The sequence below is a fragment of the Ascochyta rabiei genome, chromosome 17 (assembly GCF_004011695.2).
Source record: "Ascochyta rabiei chromosome 17, complete sequence".
NCBI classification, from domain to species: domain Eukaryota; kingdom Fungi; phylum Ascomycota; class Dothideomycetes; order Pleosporales; family Didymellaceae; genus Ascochyta; species Ascochyta rabiei.
In genome coordinates this window covers 352,798-369,970 of record NC_082421.1, presented here as the reverse complement: position 1 = coordinate 369,970, position 17,173 = coordinate 352,798, and the positions used below count along the sequence as shown (strand labels likewise).

Genomic DNA, 17,173 nt, shown 5'->3' with positions numbered 1-17,173 from the left:
GCCTAGCTTCTGCCTTTTTTGTCAACCGTCTAGACCTCTCATGTCCGGCCCAACATCAAATCCGGATTGGAACACCAGTACTGGCAGCCCCGCCTACGGCACCTTCCCTCGACCAAGGTTGACCTCCGACTACAGCAGTCGCGACAGTGTCGACAGCACTGCTGTACACAGCAATGGCGGCGATGTGTCTCCCAAGCGAAGACCCTCGCCAGAACAGCGTAAATCCTCGCGACACATAGAGTTCCGCAATCACCTTCGGCGACCGCATCTCACAGATACACAACGGACCTTGAGCGATGCTTTACGTGCTGCAAAGAGTAGGGAAGAACAGGAGACTTTGCTTCCAGATGATGACCATGCAGGCTCTGACGGCTGCTTCGACGGAAATGGTGAGCCGGTCGGAATAAGAGAGATATTTGCTCCGTATCCGCATTACAGATTGAAGGTGTACTACAACATTCATCGGTAAGTTACCCAGACGTACTCAGCTGGAGTACCATACACTGTGTCAAGTTCTTTTCTCCGCGACCCTTCGGCGCCTGGCAGGCTCGCTAGACCAAGGGCGAGGGTGTAGACGCTGCAATGAACATCAAGTATCAACACGTCTGCGCAAGCACTGACACACGATAGCATACGACGGCTCATCTTAGCTGTGATAGAGGATCCGTACTCAACTGAGCAGCTAAGGGAACCACGGATGAATGTTTTGATTGTCAAGCCTCTTGTCGATCGACTTTATGACGAGGACGATATCTCTATCGGTATGTACCCCAGTATGGATTCTGAGCTCAATACTGAACCAAACTAGTATATTGCCTTCTCGTCAATCGAATGCAGTTCCTGCGTGAGCAACAATTCCAGCAACACCACCAGACCGTGGACCTCACTCGCGCGAACCTGTGCGAACTGGTTGCGATGAAAGTCCTACGCCGTCATGACGAAGAAAGTACTGGAAAGCCTGGCCTCTTGTTGCTTGCACAAGTCCTCGTGGCACCTTTTCAGCCATTCCAAGGTGCTCCAGAGGACGTTTGTCCACCCCGGCACATCTCGGAATACCAAGGCCAAGGGGATTACGAAGGCAAGCTGACAGCTTTAGAGGTTGCCATCGTCTCTGAAAGCAAGGTGCTTCTTAGTAGCTCTGCAAGCCAGAAGGTGATCGATGCTGTGTACCGAGGGCGCATTGTGTACACACCGACCACTTTCATCGACATCATCCCGGATCACTATAAGTACAAGCCAATATCGTTATATGATCCTCGCAAAGCTCCGGTGCTGAATCAATACCGTCTCATGGTACCTCGTACACGAAACATCATTGAAGTCGGGCAGTTTGCCATCCTCCTTGCCTGCTATTGCTGGTGCATGCATGAGCGTGTTGATCACACACTTACAACAGCCGAAGTTGTCTTCTTGCTATACGGAGGTGGTTGGGTGCTTGACGAGCTAATCTCGTGTGTGGAACACGGCTGGGAAGTCCACACACAAGAGCTCTGGGCATTCCTTGACGTCACCTTCTCTGTTATATACATCATCTATTTCTGGATGCGTGTGCACGGTTGGGTTCTCGGCAACGATGAGACAGGCAGACAAGCACTGGACGTTCTGGCGATAGCGTCGCCTATCCTCTTTCCACGTATTGCCTTCAACCTCATGCCGGAGAACATGCTCTTTATCGCCCTGCGAGCGATGGTCAAGGAGTTCACCGCGCTCAGTCTCATTGCCTTCTGGTGCTTCGGCGGCTTCTTGCTTGCGCTCAAGTGGCTTAGCATGAGCAACCCCGCAACGGATGCAGATGCTCCCAATGTCATCACCATCTCCAAATGGATGCTCTGGATCTGGTTTGGTCTTGATGGTACTGGTATCGATGAAGCACCTACGTTCCATGAGATCCTCGGCCCAGTACTGATGGTCATCTACGCATTCATTGGCAACACGCTGTTTTTGACAGTGTTGGTGTCTATCCTTTCGAATAGCTTCTCCAAAATCGCTGCCGACGCAACTGCAGAGATTCAATTTCGCCGTGCGGTCATGACATTCGAAGGCGTAAAGTCCGACACACTATTCGCCTACCGACCGCCTTTCAATCTGCTCGCCTTTGTGGTGTTGCTCCCTTTGAAGTTCATACTATCACCTCGTTGGTTCCACAAGATCAACATCACAGCAATTCGTGTCCTCAATGCACCATTCCTACTCGCGATTGCCTGGCACGAGCGTCGCACCCTATGGAAGTCGACACGCAGACGCAGTATCAGTGGACCTGGACCCAGCAAGCGCTCTAAATGGCTGTTTGACGGCGGCTTCTGGAGCTTGAGCAAGATGAATCCGCACGCCGATTTGCAGACCGTCTTCGAGGAAGAGGCACCGCGAGAGATCATTGAAAGGATGGAAGAAGAAGATGATCTGGAAGATGCGATCCTCGAGAACAGTTTTGCGGGCACAGCGGCAGGTGATCGCAGAAGTATCAGCCCAGGAAGCGTGTTGACGAGGCGTAGAAGGTTGAGCAGCGCGTGGCCGGGGCCGGTTCCTTGAGGGTGCTTTTTTCTGGTGATGCGGTAAATGCTAAATGCGGTACACAAATGGGCACGGGCTTTCGTCTTCTGCGTTGTAGGGCGCAAGTATCTCTATCTTATATGGGACGACCTTCATTGAACAACTATGGTCTCTCTCGCACCCAGCTCTTCCGCCCTCCCGGCCTGCTACTGTGCTCTTTGAAGGACGCTGACCACCTAGACCTGGACGTAGTCACGTAGGAGCATGACCGCGAACCCCCACCATGCCCCACTTGGAATCGGACATCCAACATTGAACATCGGCCGCAACCTCAACACCAAACCACTACCCCCAACCCATCACAAAAGACCACCCCAAGCCCGCGGATGATGCCAATTCCAGTCCCATCAGATCCGCAGCCTACTTACTTCCTAACGTCAAGCACACCCATCTTGACGTGTTAGACCCAAACGCCTCACCTCGAGGAAATCGGCTTCCTTTCGCGATTCGCACGGCTAGCTATCCAGATCTGCAATACAGCCGCAGGCCTGGCTTTGGACTCGGCGTTCTGACCACCAGACCGTTGGATTGCGACAACACTGGCGGGTGTAGAGTGGGTTGTGCACCTGCGCAGCTGAGTACATGTGTGCTGTAGCGGGGAACGCCGCCCAGCAGGAGAGGGGATAGCAGGAGAAGGTAGGTATATTTTAAGTATATATATGTATATGTATATATAAGAGTAGCATACAGCTTCTATTAAACACAGCGTAGAATAAGAGATTGCTTTTTTTTTTTTTTTTTTTTTTTTTTTTTACAACTGTAGATCTGCAATACAGCCGCAGGCCTGGCTTTAGACTTAGCGTTCTGACCACCAGACTGTTAGATTGCGACAACACTGGCGGGTGTAGAGTAGGTTGTGCACCTGCGCGGCTAAGTGCGTGTGTGCTATAGCGGGGAACGCCGCCTAGTAGGAGAGGGGATAGCAGGAGAAGGTAGGTATATTTTAAGTATATATATGTATATGTATATATAAGAGTAGCATGCCGCTTCTGTTAAACACAGCGTGGAACAAGGGATTGCTTTTTATTTATTTTTATTTTTTTCTTTTCGTTTACGACCGTCGGGCTCTGGAGTGAGAACGAACCATCACGCACACGCACATACCACTGAGCAGTCGGACTCGCTGTGCATCATGGCGGCTGGCTATCCCCTCTCTGACCTTGCGTCGCTCAGGGCGCAGTTTGTGGGCAGGAAACTGACTGAGCTGCCCTCGCCGTCCATCATCCTCGACCGCAGCCTGGTCGAGAAAAACTGCGCGGCCATGCTGCAGATATGCTCAAGGCTCGGTCTGGGGTTCAGGGCGCATGTCAAGAGCCACAAGACGCTGGAGCTAGCTCGCCTGATGGTCGGCGATGGGCTGCAGGGCGTGCACGGGCGGGGTGCACAGTTCATCGTGAGCACGGTTGCAGAGGCGGAGAATCTGGCGCCGTATGTGCAGCAGTGTCAGGAGCAGGGGCGGGAGGCTAGCGTATGTCACGCGTTCATGTTCAATGCGGTGTGCTCTGCTGATGATGATGAGGGGTAGGTTCTCTATGGCGTGCCGGTGCCTCAGGGCGCTGTATCGCGGTTGGTAGCGCTGGCCAACAGACTCGCGCCGGGGTCGATCCATGTCATTGTTGACAACGCCGATGCGTTTGCTCGATTCCACGACAGTCTGACTGCGCATGCGGATTTCGATGTCTCGAAGAAGATGGGCGTCTTGGTTAAGATAGATACCGGCTACCACCGTGCCGGCATCACGACCTCGAGCCCGAAATTCGGCCCACTCGTCGCTGCCATACTCGCAAAAGACGATACGAAAGGAGGAGAGGGAGCGATAGCTCTGAGAGGCTTCTACTCGCACTTCGGACACAGCTACGCGGGCTCATCCGAAGACGACGCCGCCTCGGGCCTCATCGACGAACTCGTCGGCCTCGAGCAAGCCACGCACGCTGTTCCCGAGTCCGTACGCAGAGGGCTCATCTTGTCTATCGGAGCTACGCCTACAGCGACGGCAGCGCAGAACATGCTCTCCTCCTCTTCGCCGCGTGTCGATGAGTTCCACGCCACTCTAGCCAGAATGAAAGAGCAGTACACTGTAGAGTTGCACGCTGGCGTGTATCCGCTGCTCGACTGCCAGCAAGTCGCCACGCACGCCCGTCCGTCGTCAGGCGAGGCGAGAGACGGATTCCAGCCGCTGAGCAAGGACAGCATCGCGGTCCGCTTACTCGTCGAGGTCACTTCTGTATACTCTGAGCGCGAGAAGCCCGAAGCGTTAGTCTCAGCGGGCAGCTTGGCGATGGGGAGAGAGCCTTGTAAGAGCTACCCTGGGTGGGGCATCGTGACGGGGTCGCTGGGGAACGCGAAGACGAGATCGGTGTACGATGAACGAGAGGAGAAGATGGGATGGATAGTAGGGAAGATCAGTCAGGAGCATGGTATTTTGACGTGGGAGGGGGACAGGTCGAAGTGCAACGAGCTGGCAGTTGGAGACAAGATCGAGGTCTGGCCGAACCATGCTTGTGTTGCTGGAGCTGGGTTTGGGTGGTATCTTGTCGTCGACTCAGAGCTAGGAGGAGACAAGGTTGTGGATGTGTGGCTAAGATGGAGGGGCTGGTAGAGCTGCGTTCCAAGATAGCGCCTTGGGGGACACGGTCCCTCTAGAAGTGTGTTGTGCTGTTCATCTGCAACTGAACACGCGGCGATAACCAGCTGGAGAAGGAAGGTATGCATACGGATCCTCCATTCTGTGTGCCGGGACCGCACCCTGTTATCCGGGTGAAATTCTGACCTGGGTCTGCCTGCTTTGTCCTTGACGATGCAGTGTGGAGCGTACCGTGCAGCTTGTGTGGGAACTACTGGTGGTGCTGCCTGCGTGCTAAGAGGCCTGCTTCTCGGCGGACGACATGGGGCGATGAAGACGCATCACGTGGACCTGCTCCTGCCGCAGAGGCGGGTTTGCGAAAGGGAGCCCCTGAACGTTGTGAGTGCAGTGGTTCAAGATGGCACTTGCTCTTCTTGTGCGAATCTTGCTTAGACCGGCGCAACAGAGGTTGTGCGTGGATTGATTCCCGATGTTTGAGCAGAAAGCGCTGCATGACGGGGTCTGCTGCAAGCGTGGGCGAGCTGGGGTGGGTGGGACAGAGAGGGGTCACAGCATGGATGCGCCAGCGGGCGGACACACGAGGCTCAGATCCGAGAGCAGAAAGTGTGTTTGGCGAAAGGGCGCGGGCTGGGTGGAGGCCCTGGAGGGTGTGCGGCGTTGAAACCCACGATCCATCCCTAGCGGCGCGTTTGTCTGGCCCGAGTGGCACGAGTGGCCCGTCTCGTTTCCACTTCCCCACTGCGCGCTGAAGGTGCCGGGCACTACTGCGGAGCACGGATGCCAGTGCAGCGTCTCCTGGCGAGCAGAAGACGGCCGCATCCTGCGTCCTGGTCGATCTGCTTCTGCTTCTGCTCCTGCTTCTGCTTCTAAGTTCTGCTTATGCTTGCCGTGAAGTGCTGACTGCAGCGGACCGACTGGAGAGTTCGTCTCCCTCCCCAGGCCCACATTCGTTTTTTTTTTTTGGCCACGCACTCCCGCAGTGTGTCCCCTGTGCAGCGTGCAGCCGTGCAGCGCTCTCCGCGACTCCAAGTCTCCAACCCTCCGCAGCAGCATGCGGCACATGCCGCCGGCCGCCGACTTCTGCTAGAACAGCGCGTGGGCTACAGACTGCCCAGCCCTGGCGCCTCCCGTCTTCCTGTCTGGCGGTGTCTTGTGCTTGTGCTTGTGCTTGTGCCTGCGTGTGCGTGTGCGTGTGCTTATGCGCAGCCCTCAGCCCTGAACCTGACCTGAACCTGACCTGAACCTGAACCTGACCTGAAGCTGAAGCTGAAGCTGAACCTGCCTGAACCTGAACCTGAACCTGAACCTGAACCTGAACCTGAACCTGAACCTGAACCTGAACCTGAACCTGAACCTGAACCTGAACCTGAACCTGAACCTGACCTCGCGAGTTGCCAGCTTGGGCTCAGGACTGTCTGCGTGGCACAGCGGGCGACAACCCCCTCGGGATCCAGGCCACGGGCGACGGGCGACCAGCGACCAGCGACCAGCGACCAGCGGACAGCGGACGGCGGACAGCGAGCAGCACGAGCGCCCATCAATCAGGCCCGGCCACTCGGGCGCTGCGTCGCCATGGTTCCGCTTCGCAGAGCCTCTCAGTGCGAGCGCCGCAGCCTCGAACGCGAGCGTGATCTCTTTGAATGGCAGCAGGCGCGTGACGAGCCCATCATGGCCGCGGCCTTCCCCATCCACCCCCTGCCGTCGATGCAGGCCGCCTTCGAGGAGTCGATGCTCGACGCAACCGGCGAGACAGGCTTCGTGCCCTTCAAGACGCCCGGCCGAGGGGTCAAGACGCGCCAGCAGTTGCTGTGCAGAGACGCCGACGCCGAAGAGCGCTCCTGGAACTACACGTACAGCTGCCATTGGCGTCACCACCCCAAGGGCAGCTTCCACCCCTTGCTCAAGACCATCACCCAGATCGTCTTCGGCGTCCACCTGCTGCACCAGCGCCTCGAGAAATCGACCGCCGATGTCGCCGACATCCTCCTGAAACACGTCAACGAGCTCGACGCCTTTCTGCAGCGCGCGAACGAAGACGTCGAGCAGAGCCTGAAGGACATGCTCTTCCGCCACAAATGCTTGAGGGTGCCCATGGAGCACGTCAACGAATTCGACCGCCTGCTCGACGACCGCGCATACCGCTCCTCGCTGCTGGACGGCAACATCACCATAGAGCGCACCATCAATCGCATGACCCAGCTGCTCAACGACTACCTCGTCGACATCAGCATCTACCGAGACGCAAACCACCAACTCGAGCTGTATCTCCGTGACATTGGCAACGAATGGGCCTACCACAACCAAGATGTTGCCCGCATCTACTCGGCCATGTGCGGGAACACGGGGGGCTGGGCGCACTTCTTGCAGAGCCTGGTGACAAAAGCTGAACGCCTTGGCCTCGTGCTCGTACAAGTGAGCAGCTATTGCAACGAGATCGAGAAGCGCTGTGGTGCCGCCAGCCGCCGGAGTCTGGTAGGCAGCCCTAGCCAGAGCTGGAGAGGGTCCAAGCTAACCACCGCCCAGATTGCGACCGCATCCTCTTCGCGAAACTCTTCCAAGTCCAACCTGCGCGACAACGGCCGTCGATCGTCCAGGAAACGCTCGCAGAACAAACCCCTGCCTACGCCACCTACCCCACAAGTACCCGTGATACTCGCCACCCCACAATTGGACAGTCGAATCCCTTTGGACAGTCGAACCCCTTTGGACAGTCGAACCCCTTTGGACAGTCGAACCCCTTCTGACGCAGAAGCTCGCGGCCGCCCCGTCTCCCGGGTACCACGCTACCAGCCCCAGCCCGAGCCTGTCAATCCTTACATGGCTGGAAACGTTCAGCGCAAAGTCGAAACTCCCGCCACGCCTCCAGCACCTGCTCCAGCACCTGCTCCCGTACCTGCTCCCGCACCTGCTCCCGCACCTGCCCCCGCACCTGCTCTCACATCTGCTCCCGTACCTGCTCCAGCACCTAGCCCTCGCCCAGAGATACATGTGCCAAGTCGACCTACCCCCAAGCAGCCTGAATACCACCACGAAGCCTGGCACAGTGAAGAACAACGTAAGGCTGCCGTACAACCCCCAACAGAATCGAATCGTATCAGCCACAAGCACGGCCATCGGCGCAAAGTGTCTAACCATGACGGGGAAAGTCCGTCTATGACAGCAAAGGACTCAGCTTACTCTTCATTGTCAGGAGCTTCCATCATGTCGCCGGCCAGCGTAGCAACACCGCGTTCGGCGTCATCGAACGCTCAATTCGGCCTGTTCCCCAGCAGTGCTCAACACACGCCCAAGCAGTCCGTGTCTGGTCGATTGGGTACCATGTCGTCGGCGAGTTCGAACCTGCGATCAGTCAAGTCTGCCGAACCGCCGGATCGGCCACCCACGTCCACGAGCCATTATGCCGATACCAGCAAGAGACTGCTCAAAAGGGGCAGCCTCCAATCCCTCAGGCGGTTCTTCACCAAGAAGAAGAACGACATACATACCATTGCCGAGTGAAGGGCATACTCTCTCATTTGCTTTGTCTCGTTGAAAGCGGGCGTTGTCTGCGTTGGCATCTGCAGCCATATACCCCTTTGCTTGCTCATCCGTCTCCCTTTGGATTGCCTATACCCTCTTCTTCCGTCTTGAAAGGATTTTTCCAGCATTTGGCTTCTGCCGTACCTACAAACTGCACACGGTCCTCGTGTCTCCTAGCCGTAATGTCAATGTCGTAATGTCGAGTGCGTGCGCAGCCCTTGGCCGAACGCGGAGTGGCGGTGGATGGATCCATGTAGCGAGCGAGTTTGCTGCTCTTCCTGAGCTCATGCCATGCGGTTGTGCTTGCGAACATGTCCTTGCCTGCCCAACCTTCTTGGTCCGGATGGGTAGCCTTGCCCACGTTCGTCTCGAGGGACTTTGGCATGCAAGCAGGGGGGTGAGAGCCGAAGCGTAGGTAGGTGTTGGTCGAGGTGTTGGTCGAGGTGTTGTGCCTGCTGTTGTGCCTGCTGTTGCGAAAAAGAGCAGTTGGCGTGCACCCAATATCAGACCGGTGCGCTGCTTGCTCTTGCTGGCGCTTGCCTCTCGTCTTCGACTCCATCTACCTCTGCTCTCCTATCTCATCACAACGCTGTCGTTGCTGCCTTCTTCAGTCGCCGCGTAAGTACCTGGTGGCATTGCAGGCTAGCTCCTACCTCCGCAAAGCAGGCAGGAGCGACTTCGGCAGGGCAGTGTCCTATCTGCTTGATATTCCGCCCTCTCTCCTCTTCTCTTCCTTTGCACTCGACCTCTCTGTCGTCAGCATCACTCTCGTTTGGGCCGACCGTTGGTGAGGGCGGTGCCGCAGTCACTCGTTTGCTTTTGGATACCCTCAGCTTCGCCGGCGCTCCCTTGTTTGGTCATGCGACTATCGCCCACATCATCACCAGCTGCACTCGCCCCTATCACGGCGCCTTCCACGCTCAGCACAGCATCCAGATCGGCATCTCCTTGGGTAGGGCCGCGCGATGCTCGCCGATCGAGACCCCAACGCCAGCGGGCGCACCAGCAGGGCGTCTAACCTGTCTGCAAGGTCCCGAGCCACCTATCGACAACAGGGCGGCCCGGACAAGCAGGATCTTCTGACATCTGCTCCTGGCGTCATGTCCATGCTGCGTACCTCGACGGAAATGGGCGACATCGTCGGCCTCACCGGAGACCTTTCTGGTATGGGCAACGTGCCTCGAGCTCCGCAGCGCCGTGGCGCCAGTAGCAGGCCTTCCACCGCGTCTTCGATGTCGGGCGCTTCCAGCCGTGCAAGCAGGCACCATCGACAGTGGCCCTCGTCTTCCTCGGCACCACGGCACCCCTCGACACGAGAGCCCTCTGGTCCGCCGTACGTTGCTGACACCCTCTCACCTACGCTGATGAACCTTCCCGGGTCGTCGCCTCTCATCCCAACGCGCCATCGGAGCAGTCGCAACAACCGGGACAGTCAACGCTCCTTCTCCATGACCAACAGCACTCAGCCGGCGTTCAGACTGTCGAGCAACCGATCGCTGGGTAGCTTGCGCAGCCACGAATACGCTCAGCGTCCAAAGTCGCCCTACATCTACCCCACTCGACTTCGTCGTCCCTCGTACCGACCCGCATCTCCCGCTCTGAGCGACAACACGGGCTCGCGTTCGCAACGCTCAGTCGGTCAGGGCAGTCAAGGCCAGATCCCCCACCATGGACGAATGAGGCTGAGGATCCCGTCCGACACAAGCCTTGGATATCAGGACAGGGTGCCTGGCATGCCCCGTCGTCCGAGCCGTGGTCACCCCTCTGCATATTCCAACGGGTTTCAGGGCGACCTACCTCCAGTGCCGCCCCTGTTCCACCCTCGCGTGCCTCTCGAGCGGCCTCGTGCGGTCCACAGATCCATCAAAGGCTCCTTCTCCAGTGGTTCGACAAGCATGCGCAATGATCCCGACACTCCTTCGTCTGACTTGCCGTCGCCCCCTACGCCTCGGGATGGGTCGTCTTTGGAGGTGATCCTCGGCTCAACAGGTGCTCAGGTGCTTGTCGCTTCCAGCACTGCAGTCGTCTCGAAAGAGGAAGTCACCAACCATCCGCTTTACTACGACTATAGTGAGCAATTCGAAGGCGAACAGATCCCAGAACCGGAAGTCAACCCTATCCACACTGACTTCGTCAACAGCATCAAGACCATATACGAGGAACGTGGTTCTTCCCAGTCACCTTCCGCCCCAGCATCGGGAGCCACACGCATGTCGGATACTGCTATTCCAGGCATTGTGGAACTTCCCGCATCTCCTGTTGTTCGACGTATCACCAGGGATTTGATCCTACGAGCGTTGGAGCCCGCTTCCACTACAGGAGATGTCGACGGTACTGCAGAAGCTCCTACTAGTGGTGACGACGAGGGGCTTACGCAGTATGCGGTGCCGCATGGTACGGCCACTTCTACGCACGTGGAATCGAATGTGTGCGATCAGGGCCTCAACAAGCGCTTCAGCATCTTATCCCAAGCCAACTCAAGCGTGGTGGACTCTTCGACACTCGAATTTGCCGTTCGTTACTCCATACCGATTGTCACTGGAACCCATGTCAGCTCTGACGTGCCTCCTGTACCTGACTGTGACTCGCCCTTGCCCCCAGATATGGCGCCCAGTACCGATGTTGATATGTCGGACCTACTGGCTGGCTATCAACACACCGAGTCCAGGCATGAGGATGAGAATGCCACAAAAGAGGAAGAGAAAGAGCCGCGTGCTGAGGCTGGTGAAGGCCAAGCTGTTGAGAGCAAGAGCAGCCATGCCCAGAAGTCGTCCGATGGGCAGTCATTCAAGTCTGCCACAGACGTTCTGGACTCTGAGCTACCTGAGAACGAACTAGAGGGTGACGAGGAGGATGCAAAGTCCTATAAATCTGCCACCAATCCAGCGATTGAGAGGGAGTTCCCAGTCAAGGAGACAGATGCCCATTCGTTCAAGACTGCCCGGGACGACACAACGCCCGGTCGGTCCGTGTCGATGCCGGCATCGAAGCCTCCACCGGTTGTCTTCGCGGATGTGCAGACACGGAGGCCCGCGTCTCAGATACCTCTTTTGAGGCCGGCTCCAGCAGTGCTTCGAAAGTCACGCGTGCCTCCTCGTGAGTCGAGCTTTCCACCCACAAGCAAGTTCTGGGCAAGTTCCAAGCCAAGCGTCAAGCAAGAATCGGTATCGATATCGGGATCCTCGTCCACTCTCAGTGTCAACCACCAACCACCTTCTGTACCACCACGGGAGTCAAGTACTTCCAAAGAGGCCCAGCGATCGATGGGAGTCGCGTCCTGGATGCTCTTCAGACGTTGGGGAAAGAGGCCCAGCAAGGACGAAGGCTCGACCTTGACTGAGAGCAGTTCCCGAGAGACCCTGCAGGACCCTCGCCGCACCAACAGCGTAGCATCGTCGCAACACTCTTTGGGTGATACCATTAAGACTCCGGAGAAGACAGTGTTCAAGGAGGTCATTGTTCGTGCGAAAGAGACGGGAAATTTGAAAGACTGCGCTCCACCACCAATACACAATGCGAGTGTCGCCCCTCCCTTGCATCACCACTCGTTCAGCAGTCTTTCGCCTGTCATCGCCGAACTGTCGTCCGTGTACTCCCCCCAGGACAGTTCTCTAAGAGTTCGCGTTCAGAGTTCTCCGGCTGGTGTTCCCAAGTCCGCAGATGATCGTCGAGACAGTCAGACAACTACGCACCTGATATGGCACGGTCGCAAATCCCTCAACCTCAACATCCCAGCCGCAAGCGTCAGCGAGCCACACCTTCCCATGCCGACGTCGAGTGAAGACACTACTACCGATCTCAGATTGTCCCAATATAAGTATCCCGGTGGACTGCACTATCTTCCGGATCTGAAAGAGGAGTCGCATGAAGACTCGAGTCTTAACACTAGCGCTAGCAACTTGAAAAATTCGAATTTCCGGTTCCCCTTTGGTGTGCCGGTTGGCGTGCGTGCGTCAGTCGATGAGGGTGCCCTGTTCTCAAGGCGGTCGTCCATGGGTTCGTATCGAAAGAGCGTTCTGGGTCCTACACACGGCTTGCCGTCAATGAACTTCAGCCGCATGAACTTGTTCGAAAAGCTCGAGGAAGAGCTCGGTCTACGCAACTCCCGTTCGTTGGACCACTTGGCGCTAGATCTGCCGGCGCCTGTTGAAGGTACTCCGCAGCGACCGATGTCCGCAGGCGAGATGCGCGACAAGTACCGCAGTTTCTGTGACAAGCTGGATCAATTCAACACGCCCAAAGACGTTTCTAAGCGTGTGGAGGTGACGAATTTGCTTCGGCGCGCGCTGTCCCCCGAGCTGTTGGCGGAGATTGACCAAGTCACTGTGCCTTCAGTCACGGGTCTTACGGAGCGTCTCTCGGAATTTCTGCCGTCATTGAGGGAGTACTACAGGCTCGGCGATCAGAGCGAGTTTGCTTGCGAGGAGATGATCATGGACCATGCCATGGAGGACATCCATGAGGTGGGTGGGCCTGCGCAGAAGCGCTCGTCTGCTCGACTGCGACCAATTGCTGGTTCCCCAAATATGGTAGTCATCGAGGATGCGCTGTATGAGGAGCTCACTGGGAAAGAAAAGGATGTTGATGTTGCGGTCGCCCAGGGTGACGAGGGGGTTGAGCGCGCACACGGTGAAGCCCGCGCAAGTGAGAAGACCAAGGACAACAGCCCGACGCGGCCCAAAGCTCCCTTCGAGCTTGACGCGCCTTCGCCTGTTGCAACCCGCCACCGCGCCCTCACAACTGGTCACCAAAACCTGCGTGCATCCGGCGAATTGGGGTTGACGACGAGGTCCTTGAGATCTTTTGCGTCAACACCCACACGAACTGACACCCGTCCTTGGAACTTGGAAAAGAACTACCCTTGGGCCACATCAACTGTCCCCTCTGTTGATATCTCGCTGCCCCCGCCAACGGCAGTCAGACACTCTCCGCGCCCGGGCCCCTCCCACCTCCGCAACAACATCTCCGACGCGTCTACCGTAAGCACTTTCACAACGCCAGTTGGCTCGCCCTTTGGTACCGATTCTGGGTCCAGTGCTCACGCTCGACAGCTCCACCACTTCAGCGTCTTTGGGCGTAGTGGTGACCAGCCGCACGCAGTTGGCGAACGTTACCCGACTTCAGCTTTGACACCGCCTACGGCCATTTTTCGAGACAACTTCTCTGCTTCTGACACGTCTGACGACGACACCGAGCTGCGTGTTGTACGCAAAGGCAAGTTCAGTCTCAAGAAGCGCTTCTCTTCTGCTCGCAACCCCACACTTGACGACAGCACTCGAGGAACAAATAGCAAGTCGCTCACCGCGCCGAACGACCCTCTCGAGCTCACGTCACCCGTTTCAGCTCACCGCTCTGCAACATCGATTATCCAGGACACTGCAGGTGAAGCAAGTGCTTTTACCTCGAACCGTCACACTTTCCGCGACGCTGAGGGTATGCCAAATGCCATCTATCACCGCCACCGCCTCCTCGACCATCTCAAGCGTTTGTGGCACAAGGGAGGCGACCTGATCCGAAGCTTCTCTCGCCGATCGTCGACTACGGCGAACCGTTGCTGAGCACAATGGACGACTAGCGGTACCCGAATAACCACGATTATGCGACCCAGAATTTTCGCACCGACATATTCATCTCATCTGCAGGCCCCGGCCAACACGCCTGCGGAGTGGCAGCATGACAGCTACAGCGATGGCGACGACGGCTGGAGCGCGGATGACGAGTATGAGGACTACGAGAACAGTGACTACTGGCCTGGGGCGTACTACGAATGATTATGAAGCAGTCTGATCTGCCACTTGCCAGAGCCCACTAATCGATCAGGTATGACTGACCACGACTGGGGCTGGCGGCTATGTACGGCCAACATTGGGATCACGTATGGGAAATAACTTTGACCTGTAATTACCGTCTATGGTTAGCTAGCATTGGATAGTAATACGAAGGTCTGAGCATTCGCTTTTGTACTAGGCTGTATTAGAGGTGTAGCACAGAGATGGCATACCGTGGCATACACGCTTGAAAGACACGTGATTGTAGAGGAGGAAGAAAGGAAGAAAGGAAGAAAGAAAGACATGATATACCTATAACAACACAGCGGTATATAAAGAAGAGATTTATATATAGACAAAGCGCTCGTGAGCCTGCCCTGTGCAGCCCAAGATGAAAACCGCAGCCAAAAAACCAAAGCCAAAAATCCGCAGCCAAAGCCAGAGGCAGAGCCTAGTGCAGATCCAAATACAAAATCGGCCGGGTCGGATCAGGTCGCGTCTCATGCAATGCATACAAGGTGAAATCGTAGGCGGTCCAGACCTGACGGATCGATGGGGGTCCGTGGCCAGCTGGGTCGAGGGGGTGTTCCATCGTACATCTATGGAGTGGGAACCTTTCGTGTCTTGAATGAGGGCGTGTTCATCGCGTGAGGGGGGTGGTGCTAGCGCCGAGATGAAGCGTGGTTGGCGGGCCAACCTATCGGAGCTTGCCTTCGTTCTTGGCCTCTTGAACCTGTTCAAAGACCTGCGTTGGGGTCAGCGATGATTGTCAAACTACAACGGTACAACGCACCTTCAACATCTTCCTCCTGGCGCCCAGGGCGTTGACGCCACGCGCCTCGAGGCCTGCGTCGTCCAGCTCGACAAGCTCCTGCCATTTCAGGTCCTTGAGGTTGTCGGTGTACTTGTGCAGACGGAGACTACGAAGCCAGTTGGGGATGTCCTGGAGAAGGCTGGGGTCGGTGGGGTCCTCTGGAGGCTTGGAGCTGCCACGGCGACCGCGGGGCGAGCGGCCACGGTTGATCTCGTCGCCCAAGAAGCCGCTGTTGTGGTTGTCGAAGCCTCCGCCAAGGCCAAACTGGCTCAGGTTCAGAGAGCCCATTCCGTTGCTCATCAAGCCGGCGTTTGCGTAGTCGGCGGCCAGGAACCCGTTCGCCTGCGGGGAGGTGAAGCTGCCCATGCCAGCCATGGCACCTTGCATGGCGATGCCAGGGGAGGCGGGACGGGAGCGGCGGCCGTTCATGGCAGCAAGCTGATGGGCCTGCAGCGTGGCGGCTTGCTGGGGAGTCAGCACTTGGCCCAGCTCGTTGGTCATGAGGATGTTGTTGCCCATGGGCGGGAAGCCTGGCGACATGGGAGCGTTTCCAGCTCCGTGGCCGTCCGTGGATCGAGCGCGGCGGTACTTGCGGACGTCGTCCAGCTGGATGCGGTTGTTGACGGTAGACAGGGCGGCGAGCTTCATGGCCGTGGCATTGGCAACCATGTCGGCCTGGTTGGCTTGCTGTCCAAAGTTGGCGACCATGGGTGTGCTGAGCTGCGAGGCCCAGCTCCCACCGGGTGCGTAGGCGGGCGACAGCAGGGGCATGGCGGAGGAATTGGCCTCGAGAGCGTTGAGCGTGGTGGTCTGCACGTGGCTGCTGTCGTTTTGCAGGGGGAGGCGGGGAGAGCGGAGGCCGGCGGACGGGGGAGGGGCGGTGAACTGGCCCATGGCGGGCTGCTGTGACTGCGGCTGCGGCTGCGACTGCGACTGCGACTGCGACTGCGACTGCGATTGCGACTGCGACTGCGAGTGCTGCTGACCAGAGGACTTGGGACGCTGGACGGACTGAGCCTCATTCCAGGGGGAGGCCGGGGGCACGTTCTCCCTTGCGTTGGTGTCCTCGGGCGCGGAGATGGTGGGTGCAAGCATCGAGGTGCGGTCGCCTCCGATGATGCTGTTGCGGTTGGAGGCAGGCGGGACGCCGACGACCTCGGTGAAGTCAGACTTTTGCTTGGCGATGGCAGCGGCAGCGTCGGGGAACATGCGGTGGATGGTGGAGGGGTCGAGGCCCGAGGCGCGCTTCCCGGCGCCGGGGGAGGGGGGCGGGCGGCCCATGAGGGAGTGGCGGTTCTCGCCGGTGCTGAGCTTGCTCATGGCGTCGCTCAGCTTCTGGGTCATGGGGTCTGGGGTGGGGGGTCAGTCAGGGGGCTCGCGGGTGGGTCAAGAGGGAAGAGGGTTACCCTTCTCGCCAAAGCTTGCGGGGGAGAGGACGCCGGACATGGGCAGGCTCTTTGACATTTGCTGCAGGACCTGGATGAAGAAGCGAATCTGGACCTGGGTGGTCTGCTGCAGCAGGGCGTAGAGGGCGGCGGTGCGCTCGGCCTCGCTGAGGACGCGGAACCACTGCTCGATGGCGCTCAGCTCGTCCTTGAAGTCCTGGTCGAGGGTGGCGGTGGCCATATCCTCGAGCGTGTTCTCGTACTGGTCGATGTCGGCGAGCCACTGCTGGGCGGCGCGCTCCATCTCGTCCGGGTTGCCCGACTGCGTGTTCTGGCGGCCAAAGTAGACCTCCGAGGCGGGGCGGATGCCGCGGTTGGCCAGGGGCGAGGAGAAGCCGCCCGTGTCGGCCGAGGCGCGCAGGTGATGGCCGGCGCCGAGCGAGGTGCGGTTGACGGGCGGGCGCAGCGAGGACGAGCCCTCGGGGGTGCTGTTGCGGTTGGCGGCCATGTGGCTGGCAGAGGCAGGGGCAGGCGTGGGCGTGGGTGGGGTGGG

General features: G+C 57.9%; 8 protein-coding genes across 8 annotated transcripts, besides 12 other annotated features; 6 read left to right on the top strand and 2 right to left on the bottom strand.

The window, feature by feature from the left end:
* Window positions 1-40: 40 nt before the first annotated feature.
* Window positions 41-2,529, top strand: EKO05_0009505 (uncharacterized protein; the record flags this gene model as incomplete). Its single annotated transcript, XM_038942561.1, has 3 exons — window positions 41-465; window positions 631-761; window positions 809-2,529. 3 exons carry the CDS (start codon window positions 41-43, stop codon window positions 2,527-2,529), a joined length of 2,277 nt encoding a protein of 758 aa, XP_038794896.1.
* A 662-nt stretch (window positions 2,530-3,191) lies between these two features.
* Window positions 3,192-3,226: a tandem repeat.
* A 48-nt stretch (window positions 3,227-3,274) lies between these two features.
* Window positions 3,275-3,303: a tandem repeat.
* A 184-nt stretch (window positions 3,304-3,487) lies between these two features.
* Window positions 3,488-3,522: a tandem repeat.
* A 160-nt stretch (window positions 3,523-3,682) lies between these two features.
* Window positions 3,683-4,075, top strand: EKO05_0009504 (D-serine ammonia-lyase; the record flags this gene model as incomplete). The annotated part of the gene is made up of 1 exon (XM_038942404.2): window positions 3,683-4,075. One exon carries the CDS (start codon window positions 3,683-3,685, stop codon window positions 4,073-4,075), a length of 393 nt encoding a protein of 130 aa, XP_038794895.2.
* A 165-nt stretch (window positions 4,076-4,240) lies between these two features.
* Window positions 4,241-5,149, top strand: EKO05_0009503 (D-serine ammonia-lyase; the record flags this gene model as incomplete). The annotated part of the gene is made up of 1 exon (XM_059637556.1): window positions 4,241-5,149. The coding sequence occupies one exon, from the start codon at window positions 4,241-4,243 to the stop codon at window positions 5,147-5,149; it is 909 nt and encodes a 302-aa protein (XP_059493539.1).
* Window positions 5,150-5,969: 820 nt separating this feature from the next.
* Window positions 5,970-6,002: a tandem repeat.
* Window positions 6,003-6,283: 281 nt separating this feature from the next.
* Window positions 6,284-6,308: a tandem repeat.
* A 40-nt stretch (window positions 6,309-6,348) lies between these two features.
* Window positions 6,349-6,516: a tandem repeat.
* Window positions 6,517-6,602: 86 nt separating this feature from the next.
* Window positions 6,603-6,633: a tandem repeat.
* A 73-nt stretch (window positions 6,634-6,706) lies between these two features.
* On the top strand, window positions 6,707-8,632 carry EKO05_0009502 (uncharacterized protein; the record flags this gene model as incomplete). Its single annotated transcript, XM_038946881.2, has 1 exon — window positions 6,707-8,632. One exon carries the CDS (start codon window positions 6,707-6,709, stop codon window positions 8,630-8,632), a length of 1,926 nt encoding a protein of 641 aa, XP_038794894.2.
* An 85-nt stretch (window positions 8,633-8,717) lies between these two features.
* On the bottom strand, window positions 8,718-9,038 carry EKO05_0009501 (uncharacterized protein; the record flags this gene model as incomplete). Its single annotated transcript, XM_038946880.2, has 1 exon — window positions 8,718-9,038. One exon carries the CDS (start codon window positions 9,036-9,038, stop codon window positions 8,718-8,720), a length of 321 nt encoding a protein of 106 aa, XP_038794893.2.
* Window positions 9,039-9,068: 30 nt separating this feature from the next.
* Window positions 9,069-9,126: a tandem repeat.
* A 492-nt stretch (window positions 9,127-9,618) lies between these two features.
* On the top strand, window positions 9,619-14,211 carry EKO05_0009500 (uncharacterized protein; the record flags this gene model as incomplete). The annotated part of the gene is made up of 1 exon (XM_038946879.1): window positions 9,619-14,211. One exon carries the CDS (start codon window positions 9,619-9,621, stop codon window positions 14,209-14,211), a length of 4,593 nt encoding a protein of 1,530 aa, XP_038794892.1.
* A 39-nt stretch (window positions 14,212-14,250) lies between these two features.
* Window positions 14,251-14,424, top strand: EKO05_0009499 (uncharacterized protein; the record flags this gene model as incomplete). The annotated part of the gene is made up of 1 exon (XM_059637555.1): window positions 14,251-14,424. The coding sequence occupies one exon, from the start codon at window positions 14,251-14,253 to the stop codon at window positions 14,422-14,424; it is 174 nt and encodes a 57-aa protein (XP_059493538.1).
* A 268-nt stretch (window positions 14,425-14,692) lies between these two features.
* Window positions 14,693-14,723: a tandem repeat.
* A 106-nt stretch (window positions 14,724-14,829) lies between these two features.
* Window positions 14,830-14,894: a tandem repeat.
* A 224-nt stretch (window positions 14,895-15,118) lies between these two features.
* EKO05_0009498 (Flap-structured DNA-binding and RNA-binding protein) lies at window positions 15,119-17,128 on the bottom strand (the record flags this gene model as incomplete). The annotated part of the gene is made up of 3 exons (XM_038942618.1): window positions 15,119-15,166; window positions 15,215-16,584; window positions 16,642-17,128. 3 exons carry the CDS (start codon window positions 17,126-17,128, stop codon window positions 15,119-15,121), a joined length of 1,905 nt encoding a protein of 634 aa, XP_038794891.1.
* Window positions 16,072-16,113: a tandem repeat.
* Window positions 16,143-16,210: a tandem repeat.
* Window positions 17,129-17,173: the final 45 nt, after the last annotated feature.